Source organism: Drosophila takahashii, chromosome X (assembly GCF_030179915.1).
Source record: "Drosophila takahashii strain IR98-3 E-12201 chromosome X, DtakHiC1v2, whole genome shotgun sequence".
NCBI classification, from domain to species: Eukaryota; Metazoa; Arthropoda; class Insecta; order Diptera; family Drosophilidae; genus Drosophila; species Drosophila takahashii.
The window spans coordinates 5,126,469-5,151,004 of NC_091683.1; the positions used below are offsets into that span (position 1 = coordinate 5,126,469).

The following is a 24,536-nucleotide window of genomic DNA, read 5'->3' on the forward strand; positions in this document are numbered from 1 at the left end:
CCGAGAACGTGGTTCTGTTAATCATCTTTACTTGTGAAATACGCCATTCCAATTCGATTCGAAACCGATAAAAACAAAACTCTAAACCAAATCAACAGCAGGAATGTCGCACTTTACCTGCCTGAACTGCGATGCCCGCTTCGCCAGCGCGGATGTGCAGCGGGATCACTACAAGACCGACTGGCATCGCTACAACCTGAAGCGCAGGGTGGCCCAGCTGCCCCCGGTCACGGCGGAGGAGTTCCAGCAGCGCGTGCTGAGCGCCCGCAGTGCCACGGATGCGGCGCTGGAGGAGCAGCAGCTGAGCGTCTACTGCCAGGCCTGCAGGAGGCAGTTTGGTGGCCAGAAGGCCCACGACAATCACCTGAACAGCCGCAAGCACAAGGAGCTCCTCGCCCGCTTCGAGCGGGATCAGATGATGGCCAGCGGTGGCAGCGCCAGTACCGCCTCCGCTTCCGTTTGCACGCGCAGCGTCCTCGAGCCACGCCCCCATCCCGCCCTGGCCGCCGCCGCCGCTGGCAAGGGTCGTCTGGCCTTTGCGGAGCGAGCCGCCAAGGCGGATGAGGACCAGGAGATGGACGAAGACGACGACGACTTCGAGGACATCGAGGAGGAGGAGGTAGGATTTGCGCTAGATGCCGCTATCTTGAGTTCTCAAGAATCTATTACTAACATCCCATCTTAAAGGGTTTCTTCAGGTTTTACTTACTGTTTTTTATAACTTTTAGGGATCTACCGAAGATTTCCTTAGCGTTTTACTATAAAATCTTAAAGAATAATCTTATTTACGAGAATTTTAGACTCTATAAAAAAAATTTCCTTACTAGAGATACCCTTTACTACATATATCTTATTTAATATTTTTAGGCCCGAGAATTGAAGATCATCTGTAAAAGATAAACCTAGGATTTCTTCAGTGATTTACCATAAAATCTTAAAGAATATTCTTATTCCTAAGATTTTTAGATCCTCTTAAAAAGATGTTCTTACTACAGATCTCCTTTAATACATACATATATCTTAAGGAATATTCTTATTCCCGAGAATTATAGATCATCTATAAAAGATTTTGTTAAGGAATTTAAGAACATAATAATTTTAGAACATCCGTAGAAGATTTTATGAAGGAATCTAAGATTTCCTCAGTGATTTACTACATTATTTTTTTTTACCAGGAGTTCTGAGAACTTTACATCCTCTATAGTAGATAATAAGACTTATAACTGAGATTATGAATAATTCCCAAAGTCTGCCTCACAGTGATTATAATAATCATAATAGATTCTTAGCCAAAAAATCTTAAGGAGAAACCAACTGAAAGATCACCCTTTTAAGACTTGATGCCCTTATAAGCTACCTATAAACCCTAAAATTTATGATTTCCCACAATTATCAACTAAAATGTATCATTTATTTCAGGTGGACTCCGATGAGTGGGACAAGATACCCGAGAATCCGCTGACGGAGCGCGACTGCCTGTTCTGCTCACACGAGAGCGAGGATCTGGTGGAGAACCTGAAGCACATGTCCGTGGCCCACTCGTTCTTCATCCCAGACACAGAATACTGCACCGACATCGAGGGACTGCTCTACTACCTGGGCGAGAAGGTGGCCAACTACTTCATCTGCCTGTTCTGCAACGATCGCGGCAAGACCTTCTACTCCCTGGACGCGGTGCGCAAGCACATGGTCGACAAGGGCCACTGCCAGATGCTCCACGAGGGCGTGGCGCTGGCCGAGTATGCCGAGTACTACGACTACAGCAGCAGTTACCCAGATAATGTGAGTCTGGCTACTATATATTACACCTAAACAGGGTTCGGAATTTGATACACATGTTAAAAACATGAAAAATTGTATTTTACAGTGTGAGCAAAGTTGTTGACATGTGTGTCGAAAACAAAAGTGTTATTAACACGCCGTGTTTTTTACACAATGTGTTTTTGACTTCAAAAGTGTTCTAGTCAAAAAACTGTAACTGTTAGTATAACTGATAACATTTTATAGAATTCTATTTTATAACTAAACACCGGATTTTAGAGCGAAATTGATCAGAAATCCAAAATGTTATAGAAATGTTAACAGTTTAACATAAATTTTTGACAATATCGCTGTGTTAAAAACACGCTGTGTAAAAAACACGTCATGTAAATAACACAAATGACATGTGTGTGATATTTATGTTTCTAACATATGTAGGCTACAATTTTTAACACACATGTCAATAACTTTTTTTTAACCCAACACTTTGACATTTAACATGTTAATAACACAAGTTATTTTCCGAACCCTTCACCTTAACTATTTGCTCATACCTTTTTTGTTAATTCCTCACACAGAAAGAAGGCATGGACATTGATGACGAGGTGGTGCCCGAGCTGCTAGACGGCGATGAGTACCAGTTGGTGCTGCCATCCGGGGCAGTCATTGGCCATCGGTCCCTGCTCCGCTACTACCGCCAGCATCTCCGGCCGGAACGCGCTGTGGTCCTCCAGAAGTCCGACCGCAAACTGCATCGCGTGCTCAGCGAATATCGTGCTCTCGGCTGGACGCACACCCAACAGCTCTCTGCCGCTCGCAAGGCACGCGACATTCATCTGATGAAGCGCGTCCAGTCCAAGTGGCAGATGAAGCTCGGCTGCAAGGCCAACAAGCTGCAGAAGCACTATCGCGCCCAGGTTCTGATATAAATCGTTGTTTTCTCTCCATTTCCTTTTTAAAAAGCTATATCTAAATCCATTGTACAATAAAAACGAATTGAATTTTGCTTAAATTAAGCATATTTGCTTGCGTTCTATATTACTAGCGATTTCTCGTCAAATAAAATTACATAATTTAAATTAACAATTAAATAAAGTGTAATTTTGATTCGTTTATATAAAGTAATGTTATGTCGTTACGGTTACAGCATAAAATTAAACATTATAATTAGAGCAAAAAAAAAAAAACGGTAGGTTCTAGCATGTAAAAAAAATAAACTCTGCAAAATCCTCCGCCGGGGGGCGTGGCCGATGATGTGGGCGCAGCGGCGGTGAGAGCTAAGGTGAAGTGACTAATCAGTAAAAACCGCAGTTGAGTGAGTTTGAGTGGTGTGTTTTTTTGCGTGGATGCATGAGGGTCAATTTCAGCTAGTTAATGTTAATGTATTTATAGTTTCGTTTCGGTAGGCGTCTGAGGCTTAAATCGGGGGCCTTATCTCACAGGAAATATAACCTTAACTTTCATTTTCTCAGTTTAAAGGCATAACTAGTCATTTTTCTGCTCAAAAATCAGTTTTAAATATTTAAGATAATTTGAAAATTTTACAATTTGTACACAAACACTAGTGAAGAAAATATGAAATAATTTTGGGATTAAATATTCGTCAAATCAAATACATAAAAAATTTAAAACCAAAAATTGATAATCGAATCATTTAAAGCTTCTTTGGAAAACATTTAGATCAAAACATTTTAAAAATTCCATAAATACTCCTGGCACATTAAATCTGAATTTTTTAAATATTTTACAAAAACAAATCCTACAAACTCGAATCATTTAAAGCTTCTTTTTGAATACATTTAGATGAAAACATTTTAAAAAAATCAATAAGCATTACCCCTGAGATAAGACCCCCGATTTGAGGCCACATTTAGCACTGCTGCGCTGGTGATTTAGTGGTTCCTTCGTTGTGTTTGTGGTTGTGGGGGTGGTGGCGTTGGCGGTGCAATAAATAGCAGCAGAGAGCGGCAAAGGGTGTGTGAAAATACAAGTATATTATTATCCAGTTTATGCTAATGTATAACTACAGGATTCTGTTGAACACAAACGCCCACCATGGGCGACGACGAGGAGGCATCGCTGCTGCTGGCTGCTCCGGTGGCCGCAGACGAGTTGTTGCTGCCGCCACCACCTGCTGCATTCACCTGGGCAGAGGCGGGTCCGCTGATGTGCCGCCTTTGGCCAACGTGACCAGGTCCTATAACTCCTCCTATTCCTCCTCCTCCTGATGAAGAGGCGGAGGACGACGACGACGAGGGCGGCAGCTGCAGGGGCATCGACATGGGGGGCAGTGGATGCGACAGCGGCAGCGGCAGTGGCGGCAGCGGCAGCTCGCTCAGCGAGGCGGGCGCCGTTCCATACAGCTGCGTTCCGGCGGGCTGAGATGGAAAGAGAAAGGCGGCCGCCGACGGATTGGGTCCGCTATTCGGACCACCGCCCGCCGCCGTGGCGCTGATCACACTCGAATCGGTCATCATGAGATGCGAGGCAGCTGCGGCCGCTGCTGCTGCCGCCGCCGCTGCTGCTGCGGCCACCGAGGAGGATGAGCATGAGGATGAGGACGAGGACATGTTGCCGTAATAGGGCACCGAACTGGGCGCATAGCTGGACGGCGGCTGCAGCTGCAGGATCGTCGGCACTCGCATCCTGCCTCCATGATTATTTGGCGGCGGTGGCGGCATCTGCGGCGGATCGCATTCCATGGCGTGCGGATAGCTGATGCTGTTGTGATTGCTGCTACTGTTGTGGTGGCCGTAGAGGCGATTGTGGCGCGCGCTGTTGCTGTTGCTGCCGCTGTTGCTGTTGCCGGGACTAATGTGATTCAGGCTGCCCAGGCTGTTGCTGCTGTGATGGCTGTTGCCCAGCGAGGGCGGCGGATGGGCGTTGGGCTGCAGGCTCAGAGCGGAGAAGTTGTTCATCGCATTGGCCGCCGCCGAGTGCATAAGCAGGCCTGAAAGATCAAAAATAAATTACATTTTTAGATCAATTTTATATTCTTATAAATTAAATTTATAGTTTACACAGGCATCCTTGAAAAATGCTAGACTTCTGGGTTTTTAATAGAATTTTCCAAGGATTATTACTCCCTCCTCTGTAACCCCAAAAGCAATTAAGTTTTCTAGCCCCTTTTTTTTGTTGATTATATCATAAGTTTTTATTGAAGATTTTTTTTTTCACTTTTTTTTTGTAAGTTTTGTCTTTTGCTTTGGTTTGCTTTAGTTTTTTTTTTATGAATTCCTTTTTCTGGTTTGGTTTTGGTAAAGTTTCCATTTCGGTTTCATTAATCGTTAATAAATTATCTCGTACTTATTCAACTTAAACCATCAGCTGTTGTATGTTTATATTATATAAATGCCACATATGTTGCATGTCCATATGTGTGTCGGTCTGTCGGTTTGTGTGTGTGTGTATGTGTGAGTGCTTTTTGTTTGCCTTAAATTTGGTTTAAATTTGAATTTTCATACTTGTTTTTCATATTTTTGCAATACTGTTTTGTAAAAAAAAATGCATTATGGTCTCCCCGATTTTCCCCGTTCTCATTTCCTCTATTGCACTTTCTTTTTGCTTTCGTTTCCGTTTCCGCTTTTGAATCCAAAATGCAACTCTGCTTAAATAACAATTGGTTATCGTTATCGTTGCAGTTATCGTCATTATTGCATATTTTCGCCATCCTATGTGTTTTTTGTGGGTGTACGTGTGTATGTATGTATGGTGACTTTTAAACTTATTCGACCTATAACACTCGCTTTTGGGGCTTTAGTATTTTACACAAGTTTCGTTAAGTGTCTCTCCGGTTGCTGTTAAATTCATGGATCATGGATCATTGATCGATTTCTTTTTCTTTCGGGGCTAACCTCTAATTTTAATAAATATTTACTTTATATGTATTTCGTATCCGTTTGTCTGTCTGCGTTTTTTGCTTGTGTCTAATAAAATTAATTGAGTTTTTCCGCATAATTACTTGTAAGTGTTATATATAAGATGTATGTATGTTAATTTATTAAATGCTAAAGTTCTTCTCTTTAGTACGTACTGATTTAATTTGTTATGCTTGCTATACGATTTCATTAGGTTTCTTACTTTTGTATGGTTTACTAAACGCATTCATTTCTTTACCAATTCTTCGATTTTCTGTTTTTCTGCCTTTTTTACATGCCTACGACTTTATACTTTTTACAAACTATGATTTGTGTTTGGTTTTTAACTCGTATTCGCATATTTGCCGCACTATCGATACTTATCGCTTTGTTTGTTTATCGGTTATCGCTTATCAATCGTTTCAATTAAAACTGTTTTGTATATATCTATATATATATATTTACCGCTGCTTTATTTCTGAGAGTGTCTTGGTATTAGCTTTCTTATTTAACATTTTTGCCTGTTTTCTGTTTTCTTTTTTATTTATATTTTCAACAAGGCCCGAACTTTCTGAAGATTACGGCAATGTTAAAATTTTAGAGAGTTAAATATTTTTAGCGGTTTTTTTTATCACAAAAGAAAGCGGCTATCGCTTGCTCGCTCGCTCTCCTTCGTGTCTCTGGGGTTCCGTTACACGAAATCCCTGTAAATTCCCAATAGATCGAGAAGGAGAGCGAGAAAGCTACTGTTCAGAGTTAACCCTTTAATGCCCATGAAGGGGTCGTAAAAGCAAACATAATGCATTACATATCCAGAGTTAAATATTATTTTTAGAGGTACTAACAAGTATTATTCTCGACTGGGAAAATTCGGCATAAACAATTTAAAGTTTTAAAACAATGAAAACAAGGTTTATCAAGTTCGCTTTCGAGAGACTCACTTAATGCATTTGAAACATATTTGTATTCTTTAAAAGTAACTTTAAAATAACTATTATTATTTGCTTTTACCACATTTTATCCGAGGGCAATAATGGGTTCCAAATTAAGGGACGAAAAAAAAGAAGGATGTAAGTATGTCTATGTTACAAACTGTGTTTTTCTTTTTCCATTAAGTTCATTACTTCTTTTTTGCTTATGTACTTTGGGTTTACTAAACGGCATTATTTCTTCATTACCACGTTTTGTGAATTTTGGTTTCGTTTTTACATGTCTACGATTTTCGTTTTGGTTTTATACTTTTTACAAACTATGATTTGTGTTTCGTATTTCGCATATTTCACTGAGATCCATTATCGCTTTTTTAAATTTCCATTTCAATTTTCGTTTCTAGCACTTAATCCTTTCTTTTTTAACTATAAACAGCAGGGTCGTTAAATTCGACTGAAGAAACTCTGAGGAACGCTACGAAATTGGGATTGTTATCTGAAAGTAATGACTTTGATTGCCTAATTAAAAAGGTATTCTATAAAATGTAAACTTTTAAATGAAATGTACCTGAAACCTTAATCACAAATATATCAAACTTTAGAAGCCTAAAAATCAATTCGAAATCCCAAGAGATTGAAATTTTTAAAACAGGATTAAAAGAAAAACCACTTGAACAAAAATGTTGTTTCTTCTAATACTCCCAGAATTATTCTTCCCAGTCGGGGAAAATGTTTGGAATATCTCCTGATGACCGCTGTTTTCTCTCAGTGTCATTTTACTTGTACATCTGTACCTGTACTTATGCATATATGTATGTTTATTAAGATGTATGTATATATGTATGGCAGTCATTAAGAAAGTCGTTAAGGATTCTTCTTATTTCATATATTACTCTTATGTATTCGCAAACTCTTCGTACATTTCTATGACACTAAATGCTTAGACCTAAGTTATTAATCTTTAGACATGTTTTTGCGTAATTTAAGTTGACAAAAAAACGTTTAAACACTTAACACACGATTGTATCTTCATCCGAGCGCTTAAAATGCGTGAGCATAATACAAATTACATATTAAATTCTAAAAAAAAAATTATGCTTTCTTGAAATTAGTGAAGTGAAGGCGCCACTATATTATGTCTTGTAGGAAAAAACAAATATTTCTCTTGTTTTCGAGTGGCGTTGGATAGAGAGAGAGGGAGATAGAGGGAGAGACAAAGACAGGGATAGAGGCATGGAAAGAGATAGACAGTGTGTGTTCGAAAGAGAGAGTGTATATTTACAAAATGCCGGATGTGTGAGATAATGGATATAATAACATGACCAGCGGATCACCGGACTGCAAATGTTGCATATTGCATGTTGCTGGTTACTGTTGTGGCATCCTTGAAGTTGCCGCTGCAGTTGATGTTGCTGCTGCTGCTGCTGCTGTTGCTGCTGCTGCCGCTGTTGCCGGTCATCGGCGATCGTCTGCTGCCATCATTTGAATTTGCATTGGTTTTAGATTGATTTATATTTGTGTGTGTTCGAGAAAAAGAGAGGAATTTATCTTTATATTTCTGGGAGCACAATCTTCTTGCATTGCTACTTTTCACAAACTTTAGTTTCGTACTAATTAATTAAACTAATTAAATTAGCACTAAGCGCCGAACTAAAGATAAAACGAAACACTTCTTACATTTTTGGGGTTGGTGACTAGTGCAACTAAATGGTAATTATAATTAGAAATCATAAATGCCTAATACAAACAATATATAATCAAGTACAAAATTTTGAACACACATTAATTAATTAATTCTAATAACTAAATTATAAATGCCTTTCGTTGGCGATTTTTACACACGCACACACATAAAACACACACGAAATGCAACAAATGAGGATTGCAATCATGCCTTTGGCCTGAGTACAGTCGCCACTCGCTACGAACTACAACATATAACTGGGGGTGGAGCTTCTCTTTTTTTCTTGTCAGCTCACGCAAAATTATAATCATAATCGACAAACATAAAATTCTATGGGACAGCAGCAGCTACAAACTGAGAGGGCTTTAATGGTATCGATTTTTTAGGATCTGGGGATCTTGGGCCTCGAATGTAATCTTTAGCCTATTGTCTATGGTAACCCTATCGCTTAATTCCAAATAAAATGTATTTATTATTTTACTTTAGGTTCTTTGAATAAATTTGATAAAATTTAAGGAAGAGGTTCTGGTTCGTTCCAAATTAAAAATTAAAAATTTTTGGTCCTTCGAATTATTTTAGTTATTATTTTTGTAATAATAACAAGGGACGATAAAATCACCAATAGAATTTTTGGAATTGTATTATATATATCAAAGAAACTGTTATTTTGTAAAATTATAGAAGATATATAAATACATCCCAACCCACTGGGGTAAAAAATTAAAGAAAATTGGGAATTCAAAAATAAGGTAACAAAAAATTTCATTTAAAATAACCCCCACAACCATTTCTTTGATGGTTTCTAATTGATAAGAACCAAAAAAATAGACCACAGTTTACATGGGGGCCCCAAAATCGAACCATTAGCCAAGTTTTGGGGAATTGTGTCTAGATTCTAGGTTATAGGTTAAAGGTTATTAGTCAAGGGCTCTCGGCTACAACTCACCGTGACACTGGGCATCTGAGGCACCCGCGAGTGGCGGCAACGGCAGTGGCAGCGGAAGCGGCAGGGGCAGGGGCAAGGGCAGCGGCATCGCCTGCTGTTGCTGCGCTGTAGAGGAGGAGGATCCCCCGCCGACGCCCGATCCCGATGATCCGGCTGCCGTGGCCGCTGCTGTCGCCGCCGTGGGTGCCGCTGCGCTGGATGAGGAGACCGCTCCACCGCTGCTGCTCGTTCCTAGGCCACCGCCTCCTCCGCCACTGGAACCTCCTCCTGCTCCGCTGGAACCGGAGCCACCGGCTCCTGCGTTCGCTGTGGCGCCCGCGCCGCTCGTATTGGTCGCCTCGTCGGCTGTGCGCTTGAAGAAGTTGTGCTGCAGGGCATAGTAGGGCGTTACCCGGGTCTTGGGGTCAAAGTCGAGCATGCGCAGGATAAGATCCTTGAACTTGAGATAATCGGAGACCGAGTGACCGGGCTCATCCAGGCGTCGGCCACCGGGACCACCGGTTTCCACACCCAAAATATCATGCAGTTTACGCGAACCGGGCGGCTTGTATTTCCTCCCATTCTGATTCTTCTTCAGCACATACGAGCCATCGGCTACGATCTTGTCGAAGAACTTGCGCGTCTTGTGCGCCTGGTCGAGCAGATATTTCGGCGGCATGCCCAGCACCTCGACGATCTTGTTCATCTGGTCCACCTCGTTGCAGCCGGAGAAGAGCGGCTCGCCGGTGTGCATCTCGACCAGGATGCAGCCCAGCGACCACATGTCGATGGCCAGGTCGTACTGGATGCCCAGCAGGACCTCTGGCGAGCGGTAGAAGCGCGATTGGATGTAGTGGTAGATCTGAAAGGGTTATTCGGAATTAAATATTAATATATTCTTTAGTAACTTTTGTACAGGGGTGCTCAAGTCACACGACTATAACTGTGTTTATACGATGCCGAATTCACGCCATTTCGTGAAATCAGCAACACATGAAAGTTGACTATGATTTAGATCTGGTAAGCAGATCTGGTAACTCTGTATAAGTTATCGACATTGCCAGATCGTTAGAAATTGAAGACCCTTTATAGGCCATTTCTCTACTCAGCGGTATTAAAAATTAGAAATGATCACCTATTTTTACCGTGAATAAAAGCATGAATTCTCGGCTGTCGTATAAACAGGGGTTATTTCTATATCGCGCTTTCAAGAAATCGTGATTCCCATCGTATAAACATAGTATATCTCACATTGGGCACACGACGATTCTTTGGAGCACCCCTGACCTGAAGCCAACTTACCCTTTGTCCCAGCTGGCAGGAGCTGCCAAAGTCAACGATCTTGATCGCCGAACGCTTCGGGTTGCACAGCAGGATGTTCTCGGGCTTCAAATCACAGTGAATTATGTTCAGTTCGGGGGTGCTGAGGAAGAGCAGTGCGGTGCACAGCTGCTGGGCGAACTTGCGCGTGAGGTTCAGCGAAACGCCCCGGAAGTTGGTGTTCCGCAGCAGGTCGTACAGGTTGTATGAGAGCAGCTCGAACACCAGGCACAGGTGGTTGCGCCACATAAAGTGTCGCTTGAGCTTAACTGTTTAGATGGAATGGGAATTATTATTAATATTATTATTTATATTTTATTTAACACTTCATTTACGAACCGATGTAGTATTTGTTTTCGGCATCCGCCCGGTTCATCATCTCGAGCAGCTTAACCTCGATCTGTGCCTGGTTTAGGAACGGTTTCTTATTCTTAATTATCTTGATCGCCACGTGGCACTGCTCCTCGTGATCGTAAGCCTTCACCACCTGACCAAAACTGCCTTTGCCTGTGGAGATGGATGGATTTTATAAGTATATCGAGTATTTATTATGCATTGGCATTCAAGAACTCACCGATCAGCGAGTCGATCTCGTAGCGATCCAAAAACTTTTCGCCATTCTTGATTATATAGTCGTGATTATCGTCGTCATAGCCATCGTTATACAGTTTTCGCTCCTTTTTGTTGGACGAGTCGTCGTCTCCTTGCGTCTGCTGGGCACGACGTTTCTTTTTCGCATAGTAAACCTGGAATTGAGTGAATTAGGAGTATTAGTTTTTTGACAATTAATTAGGGGAAATGTCTTACAAGGTGGAAAACTATTATATTAAAGTTAGGATATCAAAACAGAAAGATTGTCATGTGAATTACTATGTAAAAAACTATAATATTTAACTATTATTTAATTTGTATTATTAGAACCAAGACATATTAGTTTTTTTTCTAAAATATCAAAGCAGAAATATTTTTAAATTTAATTTAATTTTTTAAATAGCTTAAAAATAAAAATATCAAGATATAAAAAATCAATGCTCGCCACCTGGCGGCCAGTGGCGTGGCTTAAAAACTATAACGCCCCTGCTGGAGATTACAGCAACTACAGGGAAGCAACATAATCGATCGATGCCAATCGATTGTATTCAAAAATGCGCATATGATATGTTTTCTAAGCCCCTTTGAAATGGGGAGAAATGTGAAAATATAAAACTGCCCCAAATTGCAGGTGGTGGCAAGTTAATTGGATTTTATTGGCCAGCTGAAAGTTATCCCGTTACTTCCACTTCATCAACGACAAATGTAAACATAAAATGGGAAAATGGGAAAATGAGAAAATGGCGAAAATGAGATGAGAGACAAGACCGGCAAATAAAAAACAAAAAAAAATACAAAAGCCGAAAGAGGGCGACGCCGAGCAGGAAAAAATGAGAGCTCTCTCCTTTTATCCGCACTCTCTCTCTCTCTCTCTCTTTCTCTCTCTCACGCTCCCCTTTTCTTATTGGGAAAAAAGGTTGCAGCTTGGCGAAAAAAGTTGTTGCTAACGCGGCAAGTGGGCGGTGGAGCGAGCGAGATGGCGCCACATGGCTAGCAAGCGAGAGAGAGCTGGGGCTCTCTCTCCAGAACCGAAAACTGTAGCATACAAAACGGCAGCGAAAAGGCATTTGCAATATTACGGCATCTCTAACGGCACAAAATGACAACTGCAAATGTAACTGTAACTGTAACGTCTGTCAAAAGCACTCCAACTGCTCGAGAGCACCTGTCAAATTCAAATACCTGCAACCAACCGCATCCGCATCCGCATCGCCAGCTGTCAAATCGGCCAACTGCCAAGCTCTTATTATTTATTTTTACCAACATCAATATGCTTGACTTTAAATAGGAAGTAATGCTTGATTGCTATTATTAACATATTTCTTTTGTATCTTTTTATTATCAGTAATTTTTTTTAGTCATAACTAGTATGTTAGTTTGATAGTCTTCTTCTAAATATTGTGTTATACTTTTCAGACTTCTTGGAATTTTTGAATATCTAGAGTTTTATAGTCTAGGATTTTTAAGAATTTTATTGCCTTGATGTTGTTTTAATCTAAATATCCATATTTCACATAATTTTAGAATTTCAAACTTGATACTAACTAAAATTGTAATTTCTGCATTAAGAAACATTATAAATTTAAAAAAATTGTTCGATTCATTAAAATTTCTTGTAGGAACTACGAAAAGTGGTATTTTTTTTACTCTGAAAATTTGTTTTGCCTTTTAAAAGTGCTTTTCTATAGACACATCGAAAAATCTTATCGATTTAGACAAAAAGTTATGAATATGACATATGTATGTTACATAAATGGGTTCAACTTTGTGTTCCCTTTCTTGTTTTCTGTTTCAGTGGGTTTTTTTCAAAGACCCATCTTGCGTGCAACTCGAATTCTTCGAGCTGCGTGAAATATTAACATTCTAATGTGGCATAGGACAATCACCCCGCCCACTCGGTGGGGCGTATAATCACCGATTTAGGTCGGCGGCATTTCGTCATAACGTCATTTGACAGACAGTTTCCATGAGAGCCAAGTATTAAGTATTAAGTTATTCGAGGACGTTCTGTTCTGCTCTGTGTTCTGTGTTTAGAACAACTTGGCAGGAAAACCGAGACAGTTGCGTGGCTGACTTTCCCTGCTTATTTATCCTCTTTATATTTTTCCTTTTATTTTTTTTTTGTTTTTTTTTTTTTGGCTGTTGTTAACCGAGGCGGCAGACGACGTCAATCGAAGTCAACTGCGAATGGGCGAGGGCGGTGTGGGAATTGACCCCCCAAGCGGGTCAAGGACAAACGTATCTTTAGCTCAGCTCAACGCCACAAATATCCGCTGTCAGCAGATAGTCACACCACAACAAAAAAAAAAAAAAAAAAAAAAAGAAAACCACAAGACAAGAAAAACCCCCGACAAAAATTCCGATCGTCATAAGAGCGTGAAAAAGTAAAAATAAAAAGAAAACGGGATGGATGCCAAGGTGGTTCTTTGATAGTTTAGCAGCTAAAAACAAAAGTATAGTAATTTAAAATAATAATAATAAATTGAATCTCACTTTAAAAACCATATATAAAATCTATTATATTATATAATGATATATGAGTTATTTTTTAAAGGTGACCTGCCTAAAAGAGCATCTTTAAATTTACAAAAAAGAAACTATTTAAAATAAATTAAAAATATCATGTTGATTTAACCTCCTTAATTTGATAAACTTAGGATTAATGAATAAATATGGTAAAATTTTCCATGTAAGTAGACTTTTTTTCGGGGGCCCAACACTCACCTCGTTGATGTGCTTGTAGGTCTTTATCAGATCGACACTCAGCTTGCGCAAAGGTCCCGAGGAGGGATCCCGAAAGGTGGTGGGAATACGGGCCTGCATGGCGCGCACCTCCGACGAAGACGAGGGACTAGAGTGCTGTGGATGGAGAGGAAAATAGATAATATTTATTATAGTTACTATTACTTAATAAGGGTTGTTAAAGGCCAAAGGGTCGCCTGTCTTGTTACTTCTATACTTAAATTCTTTTTAACTCTTTAAACCTTCTCTAAGAATTCTTCTCTAGTTCTTCAAGTTCCCTAACACCACATTTAAAATGCAGTTTTAAATGCAGTTTATAATTAAAATAAAAATATAATGTTTTAATTGCCTTACTTGCTTAAGGTAAAACCAGTTGTAAAGCCACCTTTCTTTTACTTGTTCTTCTAAAGGTTATGCTTACTTCAATTTGGGCCATAACCTTTCTAATTGCAACTTTAAATTTAAGTGGAGCATGGGAAAACATTCTCTGAAATGATCTGAACTTTCTGGCATTTATTGTTTTACAACATTATACTTTCATATTGGTCATTGATCTTTTAAATGTTTAAGGAACTGTTCTTGAGTGATATATCTATTCTTCGGAATACTTATACATCTATCTAAGTTTTAAGATCTTTTTGATAATTTCAATATTAGTTTTAAAGACGGGTAACTTAGGGATATACTTGGTCCATGATATAGTACTCACATGGTGCATGACATCCCGGTGCGTGGGAGGCAGATCCTCTTCGACGACGAAGCGTCCGTAGAGGGGGGCGTGGCGCTGTCTTCCGCCCCCGCTCCCGCTGCCCTGAGCTGCGTCGACGGCGACGCTGCCCCCGCTGGACCCATAGGCGGATACTAGAAGAGCGAAAAAAAGGGTAGATATTATTATTATCGGATATCATCGGAGGGAATTATTATAAAAGGCTATCATCAATTTATAAATGTACATATATGTTAGTAGTTTCTTCTGCATTTCGGATTCTGTTTCGGTGGTGTTTCTCTTTTTGTGCTGGTTCATTGACCGACCAGATCGCTCGGACACCGTTCTTCTTCTGCTAAATGCACCTGTTTTCTCGCACACCTGACTACGTCAGATACGCCGAGAGTTGCCAAAACGATGATAAACTCAAAGGGAAGAGAGGCAAACAAATGCACGGAGGGAAAAAACAGAGACCATTCTCATTTCTAAGTGAATTTACTAAAGAATAATTAAGTATTCAATCATCTTTCTTCATTTAACTTGGATTATAACTCAAGTAAACCCAAGATCTTTAAACAAATAAATCTTAAAATGAAGAAATAAATTATTACAATACATTTGGTGATAAAAAAAAATTTATAAAGAACCAAATGCAAGTGAAAACCCCTTTTCACTGTGCAAAGTACAGAGACAGTCGGAAGAAGTGTCAGAAAGAAGCTCTACCTTAATTTTAGAACCAGACGGAACTGAACTGAAATTATTACACAATATGCAGGCGCGGATACATAATAATTCTGCCGTTTCTTGATTCTATTTCCCAAGTCTCCGTCGTCTCCTCTATGACCATACCATTTCACTTGCTCACTTTTTGTTTTTTGTGTGTTGTCTTCCTTTTTTTCTTGGCTTGTGCAACAAAAATAGCCCCAACGATATAAACAAGACACCACAAAAATAAAACGTAGAAGGGGGAGGGTTTGGGGTTTGTTAAGAGGAAAAACCCGCAAGAGGCAGCTGTGTTTAATGTTGAGCCCAAGCTAAAAGATATTCTATTACATCAACATTTCCCAAAAACAGGTGATGACAGAGAAACCCGATAAAAAGAAAAGCATTTCGTCAAAAATGAAGATTGATTGATCAAGGTAACAACAAAGCAACTTATCTTGCATAGGCTATAAAATATATATCATTTCATCAATCAATCATTCATCAAAACGTTGCAATTTAAAAGAAAGTAAATGACAAATAAATGTTGCATGTTATTTAAGAAAAATCCTATAAATATGAGTAAAAATTCAATTTTGAAAAGGTTATGATTGCTTGCCCTTAAAAAAATATTAGTTAATAATCTCTAATTTAATTAATTTAAACTAATTAAAGCTTTTGTATAGTTTAGAATCCAACAAATAATATAGATTCTTATCTAAAAAGGGTTGACACACCAAAAGAAAGTAATTTTTTTATGGTTGCATACTTTTTGAATACCCAATAAAGCTTTTAGACAGTTTAGAATCTAGATTTTTACCTAAACGGGTAGACACACAAGAGGAAAGTGATGGATAAATAATTTTTTGTTGCATACTTTTTGAATACCCCTCTTCCGTTCATTTTTTCCCCGATTTCTCCTGGCTCTTACTATCATAATGCTGTGGTCTTTCTGCTTCACTTCTCGCTGAAGATTTCTGGATCACCAACAGATTGCCATCGACTCGATCTACAGCCACATTCGCTGTGGTGTTCCAAGCACTTTTGGGCTGGAATTTTGAGATGATTTGATGGCCATCGCCATCGTCGTCCGCCTCCTGATTGCCATTTGTTGGCCAATTTCTGACACGATGCTGGCAGCCAATTTGCGCCAAATAATTGATGTAATGAGGCGGATGATGGTGATTGTGATGGTTGCTGCTGCCGTTGCTGTTGTTGCTGTGATGATGGTGGTTCAAACTGCTGGTGGTGGTGCTACTGAAGCTACTGAAACCAACGACACCAGGTGGTGCTGCTGCTGCTGGTGGTGGACCCATGACAAATGGCGCCCAATCCGCGGTGGTGGCCTTGTCAATCGCATCGCCGCCGTTCGTTGACTGCCAATAAACCAGAGCCGTCGACATATCCTTTCTTTGTCCTCCTTTATTCACTCGCACTTCCTTTTATATCTTATATATTTTATATATATATATATTTATTTAATTAATTCAAGATCCATTTGTTGACTGGCTTTCGAAGAGAAGTGTGCGCGCGATCTGCGTCGCGTGAAAATTCAGCACAAACTGCCACAGAGTTTTTTTCATTTCCCTGTCCCCAAAGTTGCCACTCGTCGTCGTTTTTGTCGTCTGTTTCTGTTTTATTTATACGGAACCGTGTTTTCTGTGTGTTTTTGCACTTTATTTTTTTTTTTGTTTTTTTTTTGCATTTCTGCGGATCACACGAACGAGCGAGCGATAGCGATTGCAACGATCATCACGATCTCGGGGTGATAATGATAATGAAGATGTTGTGTATATAAGGGGGATGCCCGACCGACGAGATCTGGCATCGGAATTAGTTCTGATTACACTACATAAATCCCCTTTTGAGTGAAATAAAACTAAATTCTCATTTCCAACACTATCAATTTCATATTTTGCATTCGTTTAGTGTTGTGAAAGCACCATTAAGTTAATCAGTGTTGGGCAAATGCTTTGTAGTTAGTTAATAAAAAATTACTAAATTCTTACTTCATTCCTTAAGTGTTGCAAAAGCACAATTGAGTTAAACAGTGTTGGACAAAAATGAAAAAAAATTGAATCAAGTGTGATTTACAAAGGATTTAAAATTATCATTGCAATTTAGAATTATTTATAAGTGATCAATAGAGTTACTTCCCAATTATTTGCTTTCTCAGGCGCTTTCCTATATCATTGTTGGTCAAAAGCGTGGCCTTTTGTTTTTTATCGCAGCCTTCTTTTTGCTTCGGGAGTGAAAGGGGGAGTTCCGCTTTTCGTAGATAATGGAATTTCAATAATGACATGTAGCGGAGTGAAGTGGTTGCGGGGAATGCGGGAACAGTGGGTGGTTTTGCGGGTGGGAAAGTGTCTCGTGCACGCAGAGATACAGATACAGATACAGATATATTCATTTCTTTGTTTCGGCTTTTGCGTCGTCGTCGTCGTCAAGTCAAGGAAATCAAAACAAAGCAAACGAAATGTGAAATTAAAATAAAATGTAATTAACCCCAGGCAAAAAGTGTGTGCATAATGCAGTGCGTTACAAAATTGTATAACTGGTTGAGAGCTGTCTTTTGAAAGAATGAGAGTTAAAAATAGGAAATAGTTTAGTTGGCTTGACAAAAATTAAACAAAAAATAAACAGTCTTTAAAGTTATGTAAAATATTGCCTAGACGTCATACTAAATTTTTGTTCTACCATTTCTCCGAACCAATTAGAAAATGATTTGCCTATATAAATAAATTGAACGCTTGCCAATCGATGGAAGAGTTGAATGATAAATGAGTTTGGTGCCCCTCTAAAATTCGACGGAGAGTGAACATAGCCCCTCTATTTATAGGGAGCCGAGATCCTCCGCTCCGTCTCTAATGTAGGATTTCCCCCCTATTTTTCGGATATATGTCTGTCGCGTCTCGGCCGAAAATAAAAATAGTTGACGACATTTTGCGTTCGTTTTCGTTCCCCTGGCTTTTGGCCACTTGCATTTTGGCCCAGGAATGGGATCGGGGGCATTATAAGGCAGGCGGCAACCTCCACCACCTCCATCGATAATTACACTTGGAAGGGGACCGATGACGATAACGATGGCATCCCGAGTCACCAGGTGAGTCACGACCCGTTGAAAAGGTAATGTGTAATGTCATGAATTGCAATTGCAGTTACACTTGACAAGTTTATAAACACAATGGCGCCAAGCTAATCGTAACCCTACGTATATTTGGCAAATAATGGGGAAGTCCCATACGGAATACAGAAGAGAGTCACAGTCACGGGTTTTCGAAATAGTACGGATGGTAGTTTGTAGATTGTAGATTGAGGCAAATACAGACGACGGAGGACAGGGACAGTTTGAGTGATAAGCAAACAGTTGACACAATATTTGCTGGATGAATGAAGTGACATTGTTGCATTTTTTCGGAAAAACCAGAATTAGCTAATAAAATATATTTCCACCTAATATTGACTAATTTATCAACCTATAAACAGAGTAAATAAAACACTATCGTTAAAGTTGTAAAATTGTGTTATTAATATAAATATTATTACCACAATTTTTCTTGGAAAGTCAAGACTATTATTTACACGATGGTAAGACTTCAATAATAACTCTATAAAATTATCGATAAATGCTCTAAAAATTTGAGAGTGGAAATACGGAAATTTTGTATATAAAAAAAAATTCTTTTTGGACAAAAAATCTTATTCTTTCCATAAATATTGACCTTGATTAGGTATTAAAATAGTATCGAAAATTTAAGGAACCTTTTTTAAGGTAAGAATTATTATATATTCGAAAGTTTTTGGTGCTTCGAGCGATCCGATCCGATCTTGTGTTTATACTAGTGGTGCATTGAATATTTAATTTCATATCATATGGTGGTTGGTACTCACGTTTCTGTTTATTCTTATCCATAACGCCGCCGCTATTCGTATCCTCTATTCTATACATGGGGCTGATGTTGTTGGTTTTGCGCTGATTAATGAATCGTTACTTGGGTTTGTTTACACCTACATATATTTTACTTTATATATACTTGACATGTATATACTTGTGTTTATATAAATATATATAATATATATATTGCGTTATTTGTTCATGCGATTTTGGATAGATTGAAATTGTATTTTTTATATTTCTTTACGTCTGATTTTGGTTGCTTGTGATTTCGTTTTTGTTTTCTATAAATTAAATAGTTTTTTTGCTTTGTGTATTTTGCGTTATTTTCGTTATCCTTTTTGTCGTTGTTGTTGCATTTTACTTATTATTTCGTGTGTACCAGTTAATATATATATATGTATGTGGTATTGGTTAATATATATATTTTCGTATATATTTTTATGGGTCGAATACTTTTTGTTGTTTGTTTTGTTTAAAATTATGAACACAAGTTTCAAGTCTTTTGTTGAATTTGCTTAACCGTTTCTTTCGCGTTTGTTATTTAGTTTATTATTATTTTTTGCAGTGTAAAATGTCAAACATTTATGAAACAAACAAAACAAAAACACGTTTCTCCTCTCTTCTTGTTGTTGTTGTTATTGCTCTTTCCGTTTATTTACCGTTTAGCATTGCAATTACACACACCCCCACACAACGGGAGCGTGTGTGTGTGCTCTAATGAAAACAAAACACACACACACACGCGCGAACGCACACGCACACAGACGCACGAGGGAAATCTGAGAAGAGAAGAAAGCAAAATTATTTCTTTTTGCGATCTGGCTTTCTTCTGTTTCCTCTGCGCTTTTTGGTGGATTTTTTTTTATTTTACTTTATCGATTCGCTTCCTATTTACCTTATCGATTTTATCAAGTTAATGTAGTTTTGGTTTTATGGTAATTTTTGGCTACCGCTATTATCAACATTTTGCTTAAACATTTTCATTTTCTCAGCACTTCTTTTTTTTGTTTTTGTTTTCCTTTACATTTACATTTGATATTAATTGTCGCCACGCTTTGTTTACAAAACTGTACTGCTGCTGTTGTGGTTTTTTGCTGGAATGAAAGGGAGAAGACGTTTGTTTAGTAAACTAATTGAATTATAATTATTTATGGATAAATATATTTGTACAGATTTATGGGGGGAGAGCCGGAAATGGTTTGAAGCGTACGGCGCAAATAAAAATAATAAATAATAACAATCACGAGCTCTCTCGCTCTCTGCCGCTGTTAACTTTCTGTTAACAGATGCTCGCTCTTCTGGTCGCTCTCCGCTCTCTCGCCATCTCTCTTTGGCAGGTGAACGAACGACACGCGACGCAAAAAGCATGCGTCTGTGTGCGAGCGAGAGAGCGCGCAAGTTCAACGTGTGGCTTGGTTTTTTTTTTCTGCCGGGGCGCCGCCTCTAATACATACACACACTCGCCCACCTCTGACATTGCACTCACACACATTCGCACACCGAGTGACAGCTGTTTCAAGTTCGATTTCGATTTCGATTACTCTTTTTCGACTCTGTTGTCAAGGCGAAAAATTTGGTGTGCATTTTAATTACAAATGTTGATTAACCCCACAAAACAACGCACAAAATATGTACATATGTGTACATACGTGAGCAAATATTTTAATTAGCTAAACAAAACACACAGCACATTGTTGTTGTTGTTGCGGTGAAAGTGGCGTTTATTAGCGTTTAGAGGTGCGCTGCTTGCTTTCATGTTTTTTGTTGTTGTTGTTGTTGTTGTTGTTGCTTTTCTGCGGCACATGTCGGCATTTCGCGATTTTGTTGCCAAGCAGCAAATGGAATTGACCAGCAGACGACGACCAGGGTTGCCACCCCTCCTTCCATTTTTGGCTCTGCCTCTCGGTGGAAAAAAGGGGGAAAGTGTAGAACACAAAAAAAAAAGGTACAAGGGTTCGAAAAAAAAAATTGGTCTTAGAAACCTATTTGAGGAATAACAAACAGAACAACTTTTATTTATTTCTCCTAAAACCTTGACTAACTTAATAGGATCTATTAAATGGGTTTTTACTAGACCACAGAAACTGTCTTTTACTTTTGTTAAGAACAAGTTTTTCATCACCCACTGTACTACACGGCAAAGTCAACCACCATCTGTTTGTGTGTTTCTTTCTGCAGAAAATTATTCACACATTTTACCGGCAAAACAGAAGGAAACCAGTTCCTAAATCAACAGAAAAAAAGTGAAGAAAGAAAACTGCAACCTGTGAATGATTCTCGTCCCGTGAATCAGAATCAGAAGTGTATAAAAAAGCAGCAAATGCGAATGCGTCACTCCTGCCTGCACTTTGTGACTAATAAATATAAGTAATTCCCGATCCCGATCCCGATTCAATACCCAGTGCGCGGATCTTTGCAGATCATGCGGTTAACGAGTGTTAACTCGTTGTTGTCAACTGATCAACTCAACCATCGACCGCTTATCAGTATTTTCACACTTTTCTGCAATGTCCGGGGATCGTTGTTTATATTATTATTATTTTTTTGTGCTCTTTTTTTGCATTTATTTTTAGCGCAGGCGGCAGCAGCCACAGTTTTTTGCATGTTTCATCATTTATTTTTGGGCCAACACGAAATCGGCGAAAAGCAACAAAAAAAATAGCTGCAACAACGACACATACCCACGCACTCCCACACAAAAAAAAAAAAACAAACAAAAAAATAAAACACTGAAAGAAAGGCAGGTGATTGATTTCCTTTTCGGAGCAGCTGGCAACCCTGTTCGGCGGGTGGGTGGTCCACAAATATCTCCCAGATCGGATCTCAAACGACTCCCCCAACTCTGAGAAAAATACTAAAAATTCCACATAAAGATTCCTACGAGTACAGTGATCATTGGCTAAATTTAACAGGAATAATCTTGAAGTAATGCTTACATTTTCCTGGATTATCCTGGATATCCTGTATTTTTAATTAAATTTTAGGTATTATAATCAAAACAATTTTTTAAAATGTATCGAGTTAAAATCATTTCAAATTAAAGCCTTGGCTTTTCTGTAACGAGAGTCCTCTGTAACTGAATCGATATCTGAATTACAGGCTAACCAACTATATTTAAGACCAACTTAGCGGGTTACTACTGTATCGGGGGCATAAAAAAATAAAACTTTATGATCAGCGGCGGCCGTTTGACGTCAGAATCGGTTTGTCTGTCTGTCAGATTGTGGCTATATACGTGTAGTGAGTATGTATATGTATATACTTTTGCTCGTGCTCTCTTTCTTCTTTCTCTTGCCCCTTTCTCCGCCACACACCCCCCTCCACCCACCACCCACTGCAGAAAAAGAAGACGACGGAGCACGTCATGTGGTGACCCAAATCGTTCGTGTGACTTTTTCCATTTGCGCTCGTTTTGTTTAATTCAATTTGCGTGCACATTAAATGCTGTTACTAAACTAATAAATTAAATAAATCATATTTGTGCAACACTCTCGTCTCCATTTCATTTGTTCTTTATTATTTTTTTATGCGCAACATGTGGCGACGCCCGAAAAAAAAAGAAGAAATAACAACAAAAAGAGTTTGTTGTTAGGTACTCACACTAATTTGCCCCAGTGTATATGTATGTACATTTATTTGGCTATGTGCGTGCTCCAGATTTTCTAGGTGTCTACTAAAAATACCTTGTAGGCGTTTTCCGCTTCTTCTGTATTCGTATTCATTAGTATCGCTGATTAGCCCAAAAACAAAAACTAACTGAACGAACTTTTTGGCCAGTGAAGAGGCAAGAAAATAATACGGAACAACTTCGATAAATTGAACTATAACCTAAAACTAGACTATGAATTATAATATATTAAGTATGAAGTAGATACAAAAAAACATAACTCAAATATTATGAAAAAAAAGAATTAAAATGGAATAAAAGTGTAAACTATTTTTCTAAATTATTTTTGAAACCATTTAAAGAAGTATGACTGTTAAAAAAAAAGCGACAACAAAACGCTTTTTGCGCTTTTGAAAGCACTTTTTCAATGGAAGATTGTGAAAAAAGCGAAGAATTTATGCTTTCTTTCTCTGCACTCTTCTGCTATCTCCGTCCCGCTCACACCCTCGGCTGGCTGGCTAAGTTTATTATATTTATTTCTGCCGTTGTTGTTGCTCGTTTTTTTTTTGTTCTTAACTCGGCTTGGTTCAAAGTTCAATGACCGATTTTGCCTTTGCCGAAAACTGAAGCGAAATGAACTGAAATAAAATAATGAAGTCAACTGAAGTGAGCGGCGCAGTCGCAGAGCTTTGTTGCCATCTCGCTCCCACAAAGACACACACACACAGAGGCACATGGCCACACACAAGGTCAGTTAATAAAGTTGATTTTTGCTCAATACGCAATAGCGCAAAAATGTGCAAATAAAAAATATAAACACTAACAAGTGGCAAGCAGAAATACAAAAGAACAAGGCGGCAATTAAAAAAGAGCCTTTCATGTTCGTAAATTAAAGTTATTTTCAGTGAAGGTTGGGGATCTATAATTTTTTACAGGTACCATTAAAGATTAAAATCTTAGATGGTAATAATACCAAAAACTATAAAATATTTTTTTCTTAATTACAGAATCGAATGTTTATTTCCAGTTCAGAAAGAATTAACTTTATAATCCATTAAACAATTTACGTTTAATATTAATAGATAATATTAAGAATAAAAGGGAACTAGAATTTAATTTATAATCTTAACAGATTGTACTGATATCATGATCATAGTAGAATACTTTTATTAACAACATAATACATATAGTTCTAGTTTGCTTTTGCGCCACTTGCACTTTCTCGTTTACCTCTTGGCCATCACCTATCACTCTTAATTTCCCCCAGTGTAGCCTGTGTGTTGTGTATGGTAATTCAAAACTGCGCATTCATTGATGACGGATGACGTCGCAGCTTTGACAGTGGCATTGAAAATTTCAATTTCGCAAGCAGACTGCAGGCAACAACAAAAACAAAATAATAAATACGGAAAGAACAAGAATACGAAGAAGCTACAATTACTATGTATATAGTAAATAACAAAGAAAAGGACAAGCAGCCGGAATAAATTTTAATTAAATACGTATTATTGTAAACTATTTCATGGCTTTTTTCGAAAAACAATCAAATAGTAGTTAAAGCGTTAAGATCAAAAGTAAAAAGTCATTAAAACTATACTATAACATGAAATAGAAGACTACCTTAACCTTAGAAAGCTATTTAATAGACATAAATAACAAATAGCGTATATTTCTCGACTTTCAAAAATATCATACACATAAATTTCTCAAAAATCAAAAAGACCATAAACATTTTCTTGGAATTGTCAGCTAAGAGGTGAATTCATCTTTCTTGGAAAGCTTAAAAAAGAACTTTTTTTTGCCAAATAAACAAA

At 38.5% G+C, this 24,536-nt stretch overlaps 2 protein-coding genes across 7 annotated transcripts in view; one reads left to right on the forward strand and one right to left on the reverse strand.

Moving 5' to 3' along the window:
• On the forward strand, positions 1–2,773 carry LOC108066917 (cytoplasmic 60S subunit biogenesis factor ZNF622). The gene is made up of 3 exons (XM_017155685.3): positions 1–619; positions 1,420–1,782; positions 2,340–2,773. Exons 1-3 carry the CDS (start codon positions 104–106, stop codon positions 2,688–2,690), a joined length of 1,230 nt encoding a protein of 409 aa, XP_017011174.1. The 5' UTR covers positions 1–103; the 3' UTR covers positions 2,691–2,773.
• The window catches only part of mnb (minibrain), a 27,809-nt gene continuing 6,035 nt past the window's right edge, over positions 2,763–24,536 (reverse strand). For 2 of the 6 annotated variants that reach the window (XM_070219293.1, XM_044396207.2), the window contains 8 exons: positions 19,109–20,209; positions 14,519–14,670; positions 13,792–13,926; positions 11,051–11,222; positions 10,816–10,983; positions 10,459–10,745; positions 9,178–10,018; positions 2,763–4,711 (listed from right to left, as the gene is read on the reverse strand). In XM_070219293.1, the coding sequence (XP_070075394.1) occupies positions 3,774–4,711; positions 9,178–10,018; positions 10,459–10,745; positions 10,816–10,983; positions 11,051–11,222; positions 13,792–13,926; positions 14,519–14,670; positions 19,109–19,166 (2,751 nt within the window). In that variant the 5' untranslated portion in view covers positions 19,167–20,209 and the 3' untranslated portion in view covers positions 2,763–3,773. Of the gene's footprint in view, positions 4,712–7,418; positions 8,020–9,177; positions 10,019–10,458; positions 10,746–10,815; positions 10,984–11,050; positions 11,223–13,791; positions 13,927–14,518; positions 14,671–16,148; positions 16,636–19,108; positions 20,210–24,536 lie in introns of those variants that run through there. The other 4 variants (XM_044396208.2, XM_017155684.3, XM_070219295.1 and 1 more) reach the window with 4 other exon arrangements.